This window comes from Carassius gibelio, chromosome A17 (assembly GCF_023724105.1).
Source record: "Carassius gibelio isolate Cgi1373 ecotype wild population from Czech Republic chromosome A17, carGib1.2-hapl.c, whole genome shotgun sequence".
NCBI classification, from domain to species: Eukaryota; Metazoa; Chordata; class Actinopteri; order Cypriniformes; family Cyprinidae; genus Carassius; species Carassius gibelio.
In genome coordinates, this window is record NC_068387.1 from 16,202,158 (window position 1) to 16,218,869 (window position 16,712).

At 34.8% G+C, this 16,712-nt stretch overlaps 1 protein-coding gene across 1 annotated transcript; it reads left to right on the top strand.

The window, feature by feature from the left end:
• Positions 1–1,545: 1,545 nt before the first annotated feature.
• On the top strand, positions 1,546–16,247 carry LOC127933494 (phospholipase B1, membrane-associated-like). Its single transcript, XM_052530526.1, has 42 exons — positions 1,546–1,664; positions 2,023–2,082; positions 2,185–2,248; positions 2,573–2,607; positions 3,408–3,459; positions 3,546–3,597; positions 3,679–3,735; positions 3,845–3,913; positions 3,997–4,049; positions 4,138–4,219; positions 4,346–4,450; positions 4,813–4,881; positions 5,162–5,230; positions 5,549–5,638; positions 5,719–5,779; positions 5,871–5,929; positions 6,418–6,491; positions 6,644–6,687; positions 7,080–7,188; positions 8,134–8,185; positions 8,433–8,513; positions 8,623–8,688; positions 9,234–9,334; positions 9,458–9,539; positions 9,747–9,851; positions 9,952–10,047; positions 10,402–10,473; positions 10,552–10,629; positions 10,730–10,790; positions 12,959–13,017; positions 13,098–13,165; positions 13,252–13,295; positions 13,435–13,534; positions 13,615–13,666; positions 14,071–14,151; positions 14,366–14,431; positions 14,767–14,861; positions 14,962–15,043; positions 15,147–15,251; positions 15,456–15,551; positions 15,638–15,712; positions 15,802–16,247. Exons 1-42 carry the CDS (start codon positions 1,586–1,588, stop codon positions 16,054–16,056), a joined length of 3,255 nt encoding a protein of 1,084 aa, XP_052386486.1. The 5' UTR covers positions 1,546–1,585; the 3' UTR covers positions 16,057–16,247.
• The last annotated feature ends 465 nt before the right edge of the window (positions 16,248–16,712 follow it).

Here is a 16,712-nt window from a genome sequence, read left to right on the forward strand (position 1 = left end):
ATTCATTTACTGAACATGTACTCAATACTTGGTAGGGACTGATTTTGCTTTAATTACTTCCTCAATTCAGCATGGCATGGAGATTTATACATTTAGCAGACGCAGTGCATTCAGGCTATCAATTTTTTTTTACATGTGTTCCCAGGGAGTCGAGCCCCCAACCTTGCGCGTGATAGTGCAACGCTCTACCAATTGAGCAACAGGAACACTAGATGATCAGTTGATCAGTTTGTGGCACTGCTGAGGTGGTGTGGAAGCCCAGGTTTATTTGACAGTGGCCTTCAGCTCATCTGCATCTCTTGTTCCTCATTTTCCTCTTGACAATACCCCATAGCTTCTCAGTGGGGCTCAGGTCTGGTGAGTTTGCTCGCCAGTCAAGCACACCAACACCATGGTCATTTAACCAACTTTTGGTGCTTTTGGCAGTGTGGGCAGGTGCCAAATCCTGCTGGAAAATTAAATCAGCATCTTCAAAAAGCTGGTCAGCAGAAGGAAGCATGAAGTGCTCCAAAATCTCTTGCTAAAAAGGTGCAGTGATTTTGGTTTTCAAAAAACACAATGGACCAACACCAGCAGATGACATTGCACCCCAAATCATCACTTACTGTGGAAACTTAACTCTGGACTTCAAGCAACTTGGGCTATGAGCTTCTCCACCCTTCCTCCAGACTCTAGGACCTTGGTTTCCAAATGAAATACAGAATTTGCTTTCATCTGAAAAGAGGACTTTGGACCAGTCCAGTTCTTCTTCTCCTTAGCCCAGGTAAGAGTCCTCTGATGTTGTCTGTGGTTCAGCAAATTCTTTGACACGTCTGTGTGTGGTGGCTCTTAATGCCTTGACCCCAGCCTCAGTCCATTCCTTGTGAAGTTCTCTCAAATTCTTGAATCAATTTTGCTTGACAATCCTCATAAGTCTGTGGTTCTCTCAGTTGGTTGTGCATCTTTTTCTTCCACACTTTTTCCTTCCACTCAACTCTCTGTTAACATGCTTGGATACAGCACTCTGTGAACAGCCAGCTTTTTTGTCAATGAATGTTTGTAGCTTACCCTCCTTGTGAAGGCTTTTTTGTTAAATGTGAGCCAAAATCATCACAATTAAAAGAACCAAAGACTTAAACTACTTCAGTCTGTATGCACTGAATTTATTTAATACACAAGTTTTACAATATAATTTAAGTCTTAAGGGTGTGTGAATTCCCAGCATACTTTGGATTAATAAATGATGTGGTTATTATAAGATTATTGTTTTGCTGTTTGCAGACTTTTTTACGTAATTAATATAAAATGTATGGCCAGTCTCAAAGAAGAAGAAAAATTAGATGCCTTGTAAGACCAGTGTAAGCAATTTATGCAACCAGCCACAGGACTATAGACCTAGCCAATATCTCACCAATAAACACCTTGATAAGATCAATAAAAAATAAATTCCATGCCATCTACCTTGAAACATGCAAACTAACAGGAGGCGTGTCTGAGTGATTGAGGAGGATTACAGTCATATATTAGAGCAGGTGTCGCTAAACGTTTCAGCAGTTTAGTTTCAGAACTGCTCTCTACACCACGTTTCTCCAGACAGATTTCCATCATGGGAATAAAAGATAAAACTTTCTCTTCCTGTGCACAGATTATGATCCTGGCACTTCTAGCATGCAGGTGTTCAGCAGGTATTTAATCATTTTTGATATTCCACCACTATGCTTCCAATTTAATGCATAAAGCTTCCTTAGATTATTTTCCTGACAGTTACATGACTGGTTTGATAGCACTTTAGAAATTATTTCCCTTTTTAGCCCACTGAGAGGTTAATAATTACTCTGTCATGGAGCAGATGTGAGACTGTATGCGTTATACACTTTCTATTTGTCTTCTTAGTCTTTTAATTCTAAATCATCTAGTGCAATGTAGGTAATGCATTCACAGAAATTTATTTGTCACTCCAAAGTTGTGCTTCCATGTCAATACACTGAGTCAAGTTTGTTGATGTGTGCTAGTGTTGTATCAGGGTTTATTTTGTTTCTGCAGTTAAATCTGGTCCCCTGTATTGTGCTGCTTCATCTGCTTCACCCAGCACTCCAGTTTCTGGTAAATTAATCTAAAAGAATCTTGTGAATAAGACATAGAGAAAAGAAATTAACATCTATACTTGATTTCATTGTATAAACTGTCCTATCATCCTTATCATAGTCCATTCTCTGAGGCCAGCTGACGTGTCTGTGATATCTGCACTGGTTTTGTCTGATGTGGAGAGGTATGGCCAAATTATCACAAGTGCATTAAAATATCAGTTAAGCTTCACTGGAGTTAAGGAAGAAATGTAAGGTCGGAAAACATAACTAACATAGACCAGCACATTAGTTTAACTCAAGTTAATTTATACCTCAATTCAGGTCATGTTCTTATTTTAATAGAGAGTTTTGTTTTTCCATATTCAACAGAATTATTTAATAATCAGAACATGCATATTATAATTAGCATAGCATTCATTCACATTTTTAGAGTTAATTAATTAATTTCCTTACTTCACTATTATTATGCCACTCAAAATGATTAAGCTTTGTGTTTTTTATGCCAGATCTGATGAAATTAGAGCCCTGAACATGCTATCTGGTAAGGCTTCAATCTTATTCTATAGAAATAAACAGACACATAATACCATTCCCTGCATTTAGTATTGTGCTCGAACTGCATTAGAATGTCATTGTTGAATCTGCACGGCTTTTACTTACCCCTTTTTTATTAAGTTAAAAGTTAACACATTGATTTAGCTCACAAAGACCAATTACATGTTTCTGTGTGATTGTCAGACTTGATTAAACCAGATCTTTGTATAAAGGTTCTGGAAAGATTAAGCCTAAGACCTTGAAATGAAAGTCATGGCCAGAGGAAAGATATCTGAACAAACAACACTCAGATGTTTCAAATGTTAATTTTCTGAGATAAACGATACATGACATGACAAGAAAAAAAAGGATATGTATATACCATTGATATATATATATAGAGAGAGAGGGGGGGGGGGGGGGAATTATTATTTTTTTTTTACAAGAAGGAAATCCTTCAAAAATGTCCCTAATCTCAATCAAATGTGATAATATTGTCTTATCTTGCACACTTAAGTACTTTGTTTTGGGTTTTGCATCAGTTGGCCTGATACAATTGATGTGTTAACTACTGTTTTCGATAGAGTTATCGACAGTCGGCTTCTCTGATCTCTATCTTTATTACTCCTCTTGCAACATTGTTAAGTGTTTCAGCCAATTCTGTTAAAGTTGATTTTGAGGAGTTAAGATATATATATATATATATATATATATATATATATATATATATATATATATATATATATATACACACACACACAGTCATTTTTAAATACAAAATAACATCTTTTCACTTTTCTGCCTTAGAAATAATGTTCACCTTTAATCCGGATGTGTCAACTGTTCTACCTGAACAAAGGTATCATAGAAAGAAATTAATATTCACTATTTGATTACAGACACTACATTTTCTGTATGTTTACAATGACTATCTTTGTGTGACAGAAGCTTGATTGATAAAGCAGAGTACATTATGGAGTCACTCAGCCCTGCTCAGGTAAACACAGTCAGGCCTTTCCTTAAGTTAGATCCGGTGTTGTGCTGAATTCATTAAAGAGGTCTTGCCCTGTCATTTCAGTGGAAGTTGCTCTTGCTCTTCATACCAGTCGATGAGCTCTCTGTGTGTACAGACCAGGTCAGACATTTGTCTACAAATCCTATCAATCTCTATTAAATACTACATGGGACTTAGGAAATAATCAAAATACAGCTTTAATTCTGTATTATTCTGTACTGGTCCTTAGGACTTCAGTGCAACCATTGATGCAACAGTGAATAGAGTGGAACAGACACTGGACTCTCTTCATAAGAAGGTGAAGACAGTCAATATCCGTCAGACAACAGCTTGAATCATTAATAGAAATTCTTTATTACAAGAGCTTTCATTTTTCTCTAGTTGAAACTTACACTAGTTCATGTTGTTGTTTGGAGTGGACTTTCACGTGAGCGGTCAGTATCAGAAAACATTCTTCAAAGCCTATTTCTGATCATATTCTACAATGAACAGTTTAATTTAAATGGTGTCTACGTATTTTAGAGTGTGTCAGTTCAACTGTGAGGAAGGATACGATGAAAACAGACGCAGGTTGGATACAATAGTGCTCATGGCTTCATTGCAGGTACAGTAAATGTAATTTGTATTAAAAACACAAACACACACATACTGACACCTTTATACATGTGTGACTGTGCTAAATCTGTGCTAAAATAGTTTGGCATTGTCAAACATGATGCTTATTCAACAGGAATCAATCAGTGCTCTTCTAGAGAGAAGAGGCTGGTTCAGTGACCGAGAAGATTTCAGCGTATTGCTTCAGTCCAGTCCAGTGCACACGGATCTGTCAAACTCAGTGAGTCTTTAACACCCAGAGATCATTTGAAACAGGCCACTAGATAGATAGATAGATAGATAGATAGATAGATAGATAGATAGATAGATAGATAGATAGATAGATAGATAGATAGATAGATAGATAGATAGATAGATAGATAGATAGATAGATAGATAGATAGATAACCTTTCTAATGCTTCACTTAGTCAGACTTGTAAGGAGACTTAAAAGTATTATTAGTTTTTTAATCAATCTGCTCTTCTAAAACCATAGATACTGTATGACTCACGCTGTGCAACAGAAACAAGCCTGCTATAGCAAGTTTATACGGATCATTTGAAATGTTATTATGCAAAGTTGTACTTTTCTCTTGTTTTCAGATGAAAGCTTCAATGTCTGACTCCTCACGTGACATAAGCATGCTGACTTTACAACTCTGGAATAATTTGGTAAGTTAATATTAATGGAGTCAACACGTGTACGTTGTTCCTATAGACAAGGTAGAGGTGAAGTCCTGGACACTTTACTTTCAAGTTATAAAAGTTCAAAGTGTTAAAAGGCCCTGGGGTGACTGATAACAAGTAGACTGATAATCAGCTCCCGTGATAACATCTAATCTGAAACCTATTCAGCATAGAAACCCATCTAGAACCACCTATCTAATCTTGCCTTTATATGACGAAGAGCTGGAGCCTTCTTTGTGACCAATCCTAATTATTCTCTTTCCAGCTGCAGCCAATGACAGACAAGACTGAGATGGATGGGTGGGGCATATTCACCATTCCGTGCCCCTCCGAGGTGAGGGAGATATTTGATTTATGATCTCCTTAGCAAGCATAATGCGAATTGCTGAATCAGAGTGGGTTCATAAATATGCCTTTATCTCCCCGATCTGGTGAAAACCATGTTTTATGCAAGTTTTTGTCCTTCACCTGTGACAAGGTGAAGTGTATTTCTATTCCATTTCATTTATGTAGCACTCATGTTGTCCTATATATTTGCACGGTCGAGACACACAATGTTCATAATGTGTATGTTCAAGTCTGGATGATTTTCTTTTTCTAAACAGACATAAACATTCACATATGCTTTACTGAACCTGTTGTTCTGTCCCAGGAAAAGCCGTTTTTGCGAACGCAGAAAAACTCGTACTCACCTGAGCTCATTATCTCTCAAACAGAGGACCACTCTCCACTTCTCAACAACGTGAGTCCATTCTTACCATAAATTCGCTCTGTTGCTTTGACTTACAGTATGTCTCACTTGTACTGCATCTGACCTTTCAGGTGATGGGGAGTGAGCTCACCTGTGAGGACCGGTCTCCATCTCCCAGCATACCTACCTCAGGTAAGTTAAACAGGGACCTTACACTTGTAGCACACCCTGGCTGGAAATTCTAGGATTTTTTTAAGCTTGTTTGTCTCTGTCTCTTCTGTAGTCCATGCCTTACGGCCAGCAGACATCAAAGTGGTGGCAGCGATGGGTGATTCTTTGACGGTGAGGTGACAAACATCAAACTTTTAATTTATTGATGATATTTGCTAATACTGATCCTTTTCTTAAATATGCTCAACCATTGTGATTTTTTAAATGTTTTAAGAGAAGTCTCTTACGCTCACCAAGGCTGCATTTATTTTATAAAAAATACAGTGAGAACAGTGATATTGTAAAAAGTTTTTACAGTTTAAAATAACTGTTCTATTTGAATATATTGGTGATGGCAAAGATAATTTGTCAGCAGTCATTACTCCTTTGAGATTGTCACCTGATCATATAGAAATTATTCTAATATGCTGATTTGGTGCTCCTTTGGTACTTATTTTTGTGGAAACCATTTTTTTCTGGATTCTAAATGTATTCATCTATTTTTTTTTTCAGACACTTTATTTAAAGTAGTAATATTTTGTAAAATAATGCATCTTTACTGACCATTTTAATGCATGGTTGCTAAATAAAAGTATTGACCTCTCCCTCCAAAAAATCAGGCAGCCAATGGGGTGGGTGCTGCACAAAACAATCTCCTGGGAGTGCTCACACAGTATCGCGGCCTGTCGTGGAGGTGAGTGTTTACCCTGATCACTCTGTAAACCCTCTGTTAATTGCACACATATGTTGCTGGATTAGTTTTATCCATATGCTTTACAGGATTCAATTCTTATCCAAATGATCTCATGAAGCACAAGACAGATATATTCAATTTTTTGTTCTCAGCATCGGTGGAGATGAGAACCTAACAACTATAACCACTTTACCAAGTATGTGCAATGTGCATGTTCCTGTCATGCTCTTATTATTATGTACTGTAGATTTATGATTAATCATTAATCAGGAATATAATCAACTCAGAAATAATTGTAGTCATTAAGTGTTTTAAACCATATAATAGCTGATCATGACGCAAGAGTTTATAGAGTAAAAAGCAGCTTTTTAATCTCTATTATGTACTACATAACTTGAAGCAGTCCAAGGGTGAAGTTAGAAGAGATATTATACTTATTATAAGATATTATTGACTATTATTCTTGCAAGCCAAATATGTTTACCCTTTACCAAGCTCTTTATCTTTTTCACTTTCATGGATTAGATTAGAATGGGAATCAGATTTAGAGTGATTGTGTGTATAAGATAATGTTTGTTTGTCATTTAGATATATTGAGAGAGTTTAACCCTTCACTCACTGGCTATTCATTGGGAAAAGGAAGTGAGAATTCTGAACGGAGTTTTCTGAACCAAGCAGTACCGGGAGCCAAATCTGAGTGAGTAGCTTCTCATCTTATAAACCAGTGACTGAATAAATGATTGATTATGAAGCATTGTTTTTTTTTTTTTTTATACATTAATACACACACATATGTACTGTACTAATAACTAATATAAATTGATATCAATGGGGGCCAAGCTGATTTATTTTTAGTAGTCATTATACTCCAGTCTTCAGTGTCATATGGTCCTTCACAAAAAAAAATATGCTGATCTGATGCTCAAGACACAGTACTTATTATTATTATTATTAGTAGTAGTAGTAGTGTTTTTATAGAAACCCTGATAATTGTTTTCAGCACGCTTTAGTAAATAGAAGTTTCAAAAGAACAGCATTTATTAGAAAAAATTGTAATTGTCTTTACTGTCAATTTTGATCAATTAAATGAATCCTTGCTGAATAAAGTATTTCTATCATGTATAACTCTCAGAAGATTGCAGTTGATAATGAATATGACATAATATGATGTTAATGTATGCTGCTGCTGAATTGCTGCTGCAGTTGGTTATTGCTGTTGTTGTAGATTATTGCAAAGCAAGTACAGAAACTTTCTACTGGCAATACATGTGCCGATATGGTGCTGAGAGTATTTGAAACATACTGCTTCTGCACAGATAGCATTTAAAATAACCCATAGCAGATCTAGACAGGTGGAGCTGGGGAAGGTGGAGTGTTTAAGAGGAAATCTGAAAGCACGCTGCTAAAAGTTCTAGTCTAGCAAATACTAACCAGACATATAAATGTAAAGCATTAAGCTCATTGGCTGCGTATGCAACATGAACCAATCAGTTTGTGCCAAGTAGTTTAAAGCTGTGAATATCACGTTATTGACCCACCACCCTGTGCCATCTAGAGTTTCATGACAGAACTTGTCATTCATTTCTTTAAAAAAAAAATGTAATACTGTAAAATTACTAAAATGTGATTTTTCATTTTGCAGTGATATGGTCACACAAGCTCATGCTGTCATCAAAAGAATGAAAGACGACAAGGTTAGTCATTCTCAAAATCTCAAACATACACACTTTTGCTTTTCTTTCGTCGTTGAAAAAGTTTTCATAATGTTTTAATGATATTTCCATTCCTCATATTTTCGTGAAGTTATTGTTTAGTTTGTATTTTTAGTTGTGTTTCTATTGTTTTGAGAGATATTTATTCTCCAAAAGTAGTCAAAATCTGACACATTGTGCTGAATCTGATCCTCATTCAGACTGTCTGAAAATTTCTGTCTCTTTTCAGGGAATTGATTTCCAGAATGACTGGAAGATTATCACAGTCTTCATTGGAGGAAATGACATGTGTGCCCACTGCTCTGATACTGTACGCTGATATTAATAGAGCTTGTTTTATTTATTATCAGAGTTTCTGTAATAGACCTGCAATTAATGTCTCTATCTTTATCACTCTCTCTCTTTCTCTCTTTCCTCAGCGGTACTATTCTCCTGATAACATTGTGAAGTATATTCGTGAGGGTCTGGACATATTGCATAATGAGGTGAGGCAGTTTTAGCTAAGGTTTTTAAAAATCAGGTATTCAAATCTTGAAATGAAGTTTTAAGATTTTGAAAAATGTGAAACAAATAAACCAAAAAAAAAAAAAGAATATACTGTGATGTGTCCCAATATTGACGATTTTTTTTTTTTTTTTTTTGAGGATATTTATGTTTGTGAAATCTAGTGTCTGAAAAATAAAAACTTAATCAAAAAAAAAAAAATTAATAAATTAAGATTCTGCACTATTTCATTAATCGGGTATGCAAATTTCATTCATTTTGTTATGATGGAAAATATAATTTGTAAAGAAAAAATGGTATCGAATCAGGAAAAATAAAACAATTATAGATAAAATAGATTGGTTTCAGACTTTTGGAGCCCACTATATATTTCTCTTTATATATCTTATTTATTTTAAACCTATTTAATGTTTTTATGATAGGACTGCACTGTAGCAAAAACAATGGTCAAAACCAGATTATTGGTAACCAAACGCCATTGTAAATCCCTGCTGCCTTATGGAGTTAATCATGTCTCCTTCTCCAGGTCCCTCGTGCCCTGGTGAACCTAGTGGAGGTTCTGGATCTAATGCCACTGCGCCGTCTCCATCAGGACCCCACTCTTGGATGCCCTACCTGGCTGGTCAAGTGTGTTTTGCCTTATATACTGGTTCTCCTGATTTCGGCTTGATTCAGGTCGAAGAACTGAATTCTAAAGTTTTTGGTACATGCTAGTCTTGCATTATATTGCTTTGTGTTTTATTTTATCAGCATGCTGTGTCGCTGTGTTCTGAAACCTAAAGATGAATCTCATGAATTCCAGAAGTTGCAGGAGTTCAACCAAGCCTATCAGGTACACAAATTTTGACATGAAAATGAATTCATTTTTGTGTAAACATCTGTATATAAATATTTATTGTGAGTGCTATTCATTATTGATATTACAAAGCAATTGTACACATTAATATGTTTATATTATTGATATTAATTTGATTCTAAAATGCAGCTGTGCTAAAGTGCATATTAATATTTAATGTATGCTGTTGTGTTTTATTCTCAGCGTGGTATGAGCGAGCTAGTGGAGTCTGGGAGATATGACACACATGATAACTTCACCGTGGTCATACAGCCATTCTTCAGAAATGTGTTTCTCCCTGTGTTGGAGGTGCACAGCAATCTTACATCACTTAGTACACGAGCTATCCTTTCATGAACTATTTGTAGGCTACTCATTATCTTTGACATTTTTTCCTATGCTCTTTTAGGATGGGAGGCCTGACCGTTCCTATTTCTCTCCGGACTGTTTTCATCTCAGTCAGAAAGCTCACACGCACATGGCTCGGGCTCTCTGGAATAACTTGGTGAGCATATGAGTTCAAATGATTAGATACGTTAACATATAAGCCTGATAATATTTTATTAATATATTGTATGTAATTAGTTTTACAAGCATGTTGTATGCTCGAGTGCTTTTATTATTTAAATTTGAAATATTTTATTTACTGTGAATGACTGAATGCTGTTCAGCAGTATCCTCTTTGTAGAGGTGTAATTGAATTGTGTTCATTTAACATACAATTCAACAGGAAAAAGTACATTTCCATAGATTTTCTTAATATGTTTTAATTTCACCGCATCTAAACTCTCAAAAAGGATTTCCAATTTCATTCATTTGTTCTCTCTCTCTCTCTCTCTCTCTCTCCCACATACTGTAGATGGAGCCTTTAGGTAATAAGACAAATAGTGAGGATTTTAATCCAGCTGTCCCTCTTAAGTGCCCAGAAAAAGTGAGTTAAATCTCTGCGATCCTTCTGTAAACTCTATAATTCTGTCTCATTATAATATATTTTCATATATTTCATTAGTTGTCACCCTATTTGAGGACTTATCACAACAGCAATTACACATACAACACACCTCCTCCTACTCCTCCACCCACAACTGTAAGTCACATAAATATATTACATACAGTATTAATGAAATACAATGCAACCTTAAAGTGATCAAAATTCATTATGAACTGGTTTCTCCCTTTCAATTCAGAATTGGGGAAGTGATTTCACATGTGTGGACACAGCATCCTCTGACACTGTGCCAACATCTGGTAAGAAAGAGAGAGGAGAGAAATTAGTTTGCTAAAATTTTGCCATAACAAATCTTTGTTTTATCTTTTACAGCAAGTATTACAGCATTAAAGTAATTAAAATTCAAATGTTTTTACTAAATTTTATTTTGGTGTTTAATTAACAGAGATATATTATATGTATACAACACACACAAACAGTAAATGCATATTCTGTCAATGAAATTGCAAAATTTTAAAATGTTGCTTGGATTTTAAGAAATTAAATGCTGTAATACTTAAAAAAATATTAAGGAGGACAAAATTTGTGATAGATACAAATTACTAGAAAAATTAGATATACTGTACTTATGATGTACATACTGTAGGTTTATGGATAGAGACAAAGACTTAAGACAGCTAGTCTTTCAGATATTCTGCCATTGTTTGTTATCGTTTTAGGTACAAGAAGCGCTGCATTGATGCTTTGTTGTTGTGTTTAGGTGTCCAGGTAATCACGGTTGAGATATAGTTTAGATACAGGACTGTTATGTATTAACATAACCCCACATATGCTTCCGTCTATCTGCTGCTGCTCTCTGTTTTTGTTTTGGTTTGTTTTGCCATTTTGGATTATACCTTTTGGACATTGTGTTCAATTTTATCACCCTTTATCAGAGGATTACATTCTACGTGTTTCATGGAATGAGTGAATGCTGATCTCTGTCTGTCTGAAATTCTTTTACTCCGTCATGTAGCTGGGTTTCAGGGGTCTGTGCTGGAGTGATTTGCCTCTTACCTCAAGGAGAGAACTTTTTCTATTAATTTAGGTGAATGTTTCTCATCTTGTGCACAAATCTCTGATGGTGTTCCGCAGGGTTCCGTTTGGGGTCCTTTTCTTTTTGCATTATATGCTTCTGCTTAGTCATTATTCAGAGACACAACTTATCTTATCCTTTCTACGCTGACGATACTAAGCTTTATCTTCCTGTTAAAGATAACAGCTGTTCTGTGTCCATTTTTTTTTTTTTTTGATTGTCTGTGTGACATAACAAGCTGAATGCATATGATTTTTTTTTTTTACAGCTAAACAATTACAAAACTGAAACAATTATCTTTGGCCCATCAGTTCTGACCTCTGAAATTGTCAATCCCCTTGGTCCCCTCTCTTCCAATGTACAAGTCTGTGTCAAATAGCTTGCTGTTACATTTGGTCCCACCTGTGCTTTAGCATGATTAGCACTGTCGTGAAAAGCAATTTCTTTCAGTTAAGATCTATTTCTAGACTCAAGATGATGATTCCTAAGCAGGAACTGAAAAACATTATTTATTTTTTTCTAACATCAGAAATGGACTACTGTAATTCTCTCTACCTGGGTTTGCCTAAATCAGCTTAAGATCGCTTACAAATGGTTTAAAATGTGAGCACATTACACCTCTGCTGTTCTGTACAGTTCTGTGCTGTTTTTAAAATTTTGCTCCTTGTTTTTAAAGCTTTGCAAGGACTTGCACCTCATTAACATTTATGATCTTCTCTGTATACTGCTTCAAGACCCATTTGATCATCTAGTCAATTCCTACTCTCAGTTCCTCATTCTCATTTTAAAGTTAAAGGTGATAAGGCTTCCTTGGTGGCTGCCCCTAGTGTTCCTCTCAATATTAGGTCTACTCTTTCTATTTCTATGTTCAAATCATCTTTGAAGATGATTATTCTGTGTGTTTTAATTCTTCCTGAGAGTGTAAATTCTCATTTGTCAGTTTGTTTGTGTTTACTGTCTAGATTTATTATGTTTTAATCCTGTTTTATATTTCTTGTGCAGCACTTTCAACACCTGTTGTTTTCAAATGTGCTCTATAAATCCATAAACTAAACTAAACTAAACTATAATATTTTACTAATATATTGCATGTAATGAGATTTGCAAATGTTTTACAAATATTTTATATATTATTTATTTTATTTTAATATGTCTGTTTGTTTTATTTTGTGTAAATGACTGAATGTTTAAATAAAGATTAATAACAGATTTAAAAAAAAAATACAAGAAAGAGGAGCAATAGTGAATATGTACATAGGATGATTGATAAAGACGAGCAGGCAAGACTCCTGCCATGATATATAATTCTTTTAGGTTGAAGTAGCACTGCACAGTTGCTTTGTTGTTGTATTTGGGCATCCAGGTAGTCACATAATCACATTTCTTTCTCAGTTCACAGGCTGCGTCCAGGTGACATTAAAGTGGTAGCATCTCTGGGAGATTCACTTACTGTAAGTGTGTGTGCATATTTGTGTATGTTACGATGTTTTGTCATGCTGTAATTACAATTCTCTTTCTCTGATTCTGTCAGGCCGGCTTAGGTGCAAAAGCTGAAAACCTTCTGGAATTGTTGGATGAGGAGCGAGGAGTTGCATGGAGGTCAGTTTGTGTCAGTCTACCGTATGCCTATAGAATTCTTTTGTTCTGCATGTTTTCTAAGTGTCTGTGTTTCATTTGATTGACAGCATTGGTGGGGATGAAACTTTGGAGACTGTCACCACATTGCCAAGTGTGTATAAGCTTATGCAACCCGTCATGTCATTTTATTGGTTGTTATTAGCAGTATAGTTATACTTTTAATATACTTTGTTATACTTTGTTTAATAACATGATGATCATGAGTGCCTTGTGTCATTATTTGGTATCAGACATTCTTAAGAAGTTCAATCCAGATGTTTTCGGCTTCTCAAAGGGGAAAAGTAAGCGGCCAAATGGCCTCAATATGGCAGTGACTGGTGCCAAAGCAAGGTAAGCAACCCACATAGATATATACATACAAACACAATTACAGTATCCTCTCAGCTAATGATTTCATCATCTCTCTTCAGTAATATACCAGAACAAGTGAGGGATCTTATCACAACTTTAAAGGATAGCACGGTCAGTATGCTTATTTAATCTATTAAAGTCACAGAAAAAAAACAAAATAGTGGTTTGCTAGTAAATTTGACAAACAATTACAAAGAAATGACAAGTCACCCATTGAATTAAATGTGAAATTTTAGAGTAGAAAAACTGAAATAGCATTTTCTTGAAATATGTACTCCAATAATCTTCATTTTAATCACAACTTTGAAAAAAAAAGTTTTTACAGTGTTGCTCTGAATCATTTTGTGATGGATAAATAAAAAATACATACAAATGACAATGTTTGCTGTCTTCTGTCATTTATAAAGTTATTGTAAAATATGCATGTGCCAACTCTTTGCTACACAAAGCTAATTCCACCAATTATTGTAGGGCAATAAAGAATTTGACTTATACAAAGATTTTTTTTTTTTCAGGAAGTGGACTTTGAGAAGGATTGGAAACTGGTGACACTGTTCATTGGGGGAAATGACCTTTGCCAGTACTGTCATGACCGGGTGAGTGGATGATTCTTAATAAAGGCTCTCAGCTCCACATCACAAATAGTTTCTTCTTGCATAAGCAGCAGTGACCTTCAAGCAGCTAAAATCCATTCTGATACTAAAAGACAAGACACGGTGTCTTAAAAATGTTGTTTTTCGTATCTAAGACCAGTAAATAACAAATACATTTTGCTGGGGGAAAAAATGTGTTGTGTTTTTCTCTACTCAGGCTTCTCTGTCTCCTTCTAAGTACATCAGTCACATCAGAGACAGTCTGGACGTACTGTACAATGAGGTGAGAGAGATGCATTTACTATAAGAAACTATAAGAAATTTTATTTTTATTAGTTAGAAAATCATTCATTTTGCATAAAAAAATTAAGAGCTTTTGCAGTGAAATCATTTTCATGACAATTGCACATTTTGACTTATATTTTATTTATATGTGAAATTATTTAACAAGATTATAAATCGTATAGAATGAGATTTAGAACATCTAAAATAGCAGTAAGTTTTCTTTGAGGGGTATGCTTAGGGTAAGGGGATAGAAAGTATAAAAACCATTACACATATGGAATGTTCCTATAAAATGTATGAAAACCCAGTGTGTGTGTGTGTGTGTGTGTGCAGGTTCCCAGAGTGCTGGTAAATTTTGTGGGAATATTAGAGATCGAGGATCTGCGAATGATAAAGAGGGACACATTGGGCTGCAGCCTCCTGCAAGAGTAAGTCAATCAATAAATAAACGGTTTAATCTAAAAATCTGTGTACATTTTCATGTTCTTATGTAAACCAACAGCATTTTCACGACTGTGTGTGTGACAGGAACATTTGTCCATGTTTTCTGGAACCTCGTGAGAACTCTCCAGAAATAAATGAAATGAAGAAGGTTAACAGAGATCTGCAGGTCTGTAGCCAATTAAGTTGTCAGTTCATTGATGACTGATTTAGCTGAGTGGGCATTAGATGATCTTGATCTTCAATAATAGAAGTGCTGTTTTCTGTGTTAGATGGAGACTGAAAGGCTGGTGTATGGGGGACGGTATGACGGAAGACAGGACTTTGCAGTAGTGCTGCAGCCTTTCTTTGAGAACTCTGCTGTTGCAATGGTCGAAGTCAGCACCCTTAAAATACTTCTCTCTCTAAAGTGCCCATTGAGATCACATTTAAACAATACATTCAGATATAAACTGTTTAAATGTGTATATAAATATGTTAGGCTAATGTAATGCGTTTAGAGATTGGATTTGAACTCACACTATAACAGTTTAAACATAGTTTCAGTATTTTTAAGAGGTGAATATCTCTTTCTGCTTTAGGATGGCACACCAGACCTGACTTTCTTCTCTGTGGATTGTTTTCATTTCTCTGAACGTGGACAGGCAGAGATGGCAATTGCGCTCTGGAACAACATGGTAAATATACATACATACATACATACACACAATCTCACAGCAGGTTTATTGGATTTGACTTCAAATGTCCTGTGTTTTGGTTTTAGCTGGAGCCTGTGGGCAGTAAACAAAACTACAATAATTTCACATATGACCGCAGTAAGATCCAGTGTCCCACAAAGGTAAGTAAATATCCAATGGAAACCACTATCAGGACAACTTAACCAAGCATGGTCTTTCAATTAGTAATCTCTCTTCATATCTTCTCTAGGAGCAACCCTTCATCTTTACAAGAATAAATAGTGTCTCTGATGTTCTTACAACTGCCGTACCTACCACAGTTGCACCAGGCACCCCTCTCCCCGCAGATTGCTCCAGTGATTCTATACCGGCCTGGGCAGCTGCTGTTCTGGCTGTAGGAGGCTTGATTATTGGTTGGATTGTAACTTGGATCATCTTCTACTACAGAGAACGAAAGAACAGAAAGAGAAACCAAAGCACAGAAATGAACGGAACTAAGTTCTAATAAGATTTTTTTTAAACACAGATATATAAATATATAATTGTATAATATAAACTAAACCCACCCCTAAGCTTTCCCTTTTTGCATTTTTTAAATTAAAATCATATTTATTTCATAATGTTTTATTTATGAACTGATTTTCCAGTTGAGAAATTTTTTTTTAATTCCAACCCTAGATAAACACTCACTCACAAAATCACAAACAAAAACATTTTGAAACAAGATTAAGTGTTTAGATGTCAATTAATAAATGTATTGATGTAATTTATTTAAATGATTAATAATTTGTAATACTTGTGTAGACAGTTGTATACTTAATGTTTTTTTCATTGTAATAAAACAGTGAAATAAAAATAGTATTTTAGTTGATTGTTGTTTAATTAATTGTTGTTTAATTAAAGTGCAATCTGGTCAACAGTATTTTTATAATAATTTTGTTATAAAGTTTTTTAAAGATTTATAGATTATTATTTCCCTGTATTTGGGAAGAATAAGATAATTGAAACTTTGAATATTATATATATATATATATATATATATATATATATATATATATATATATATATATATATATATATATATATACATATGTATATATATATATATATATATATATATATATATGTATATATATATATATTAAATTTGTGCACTAACTA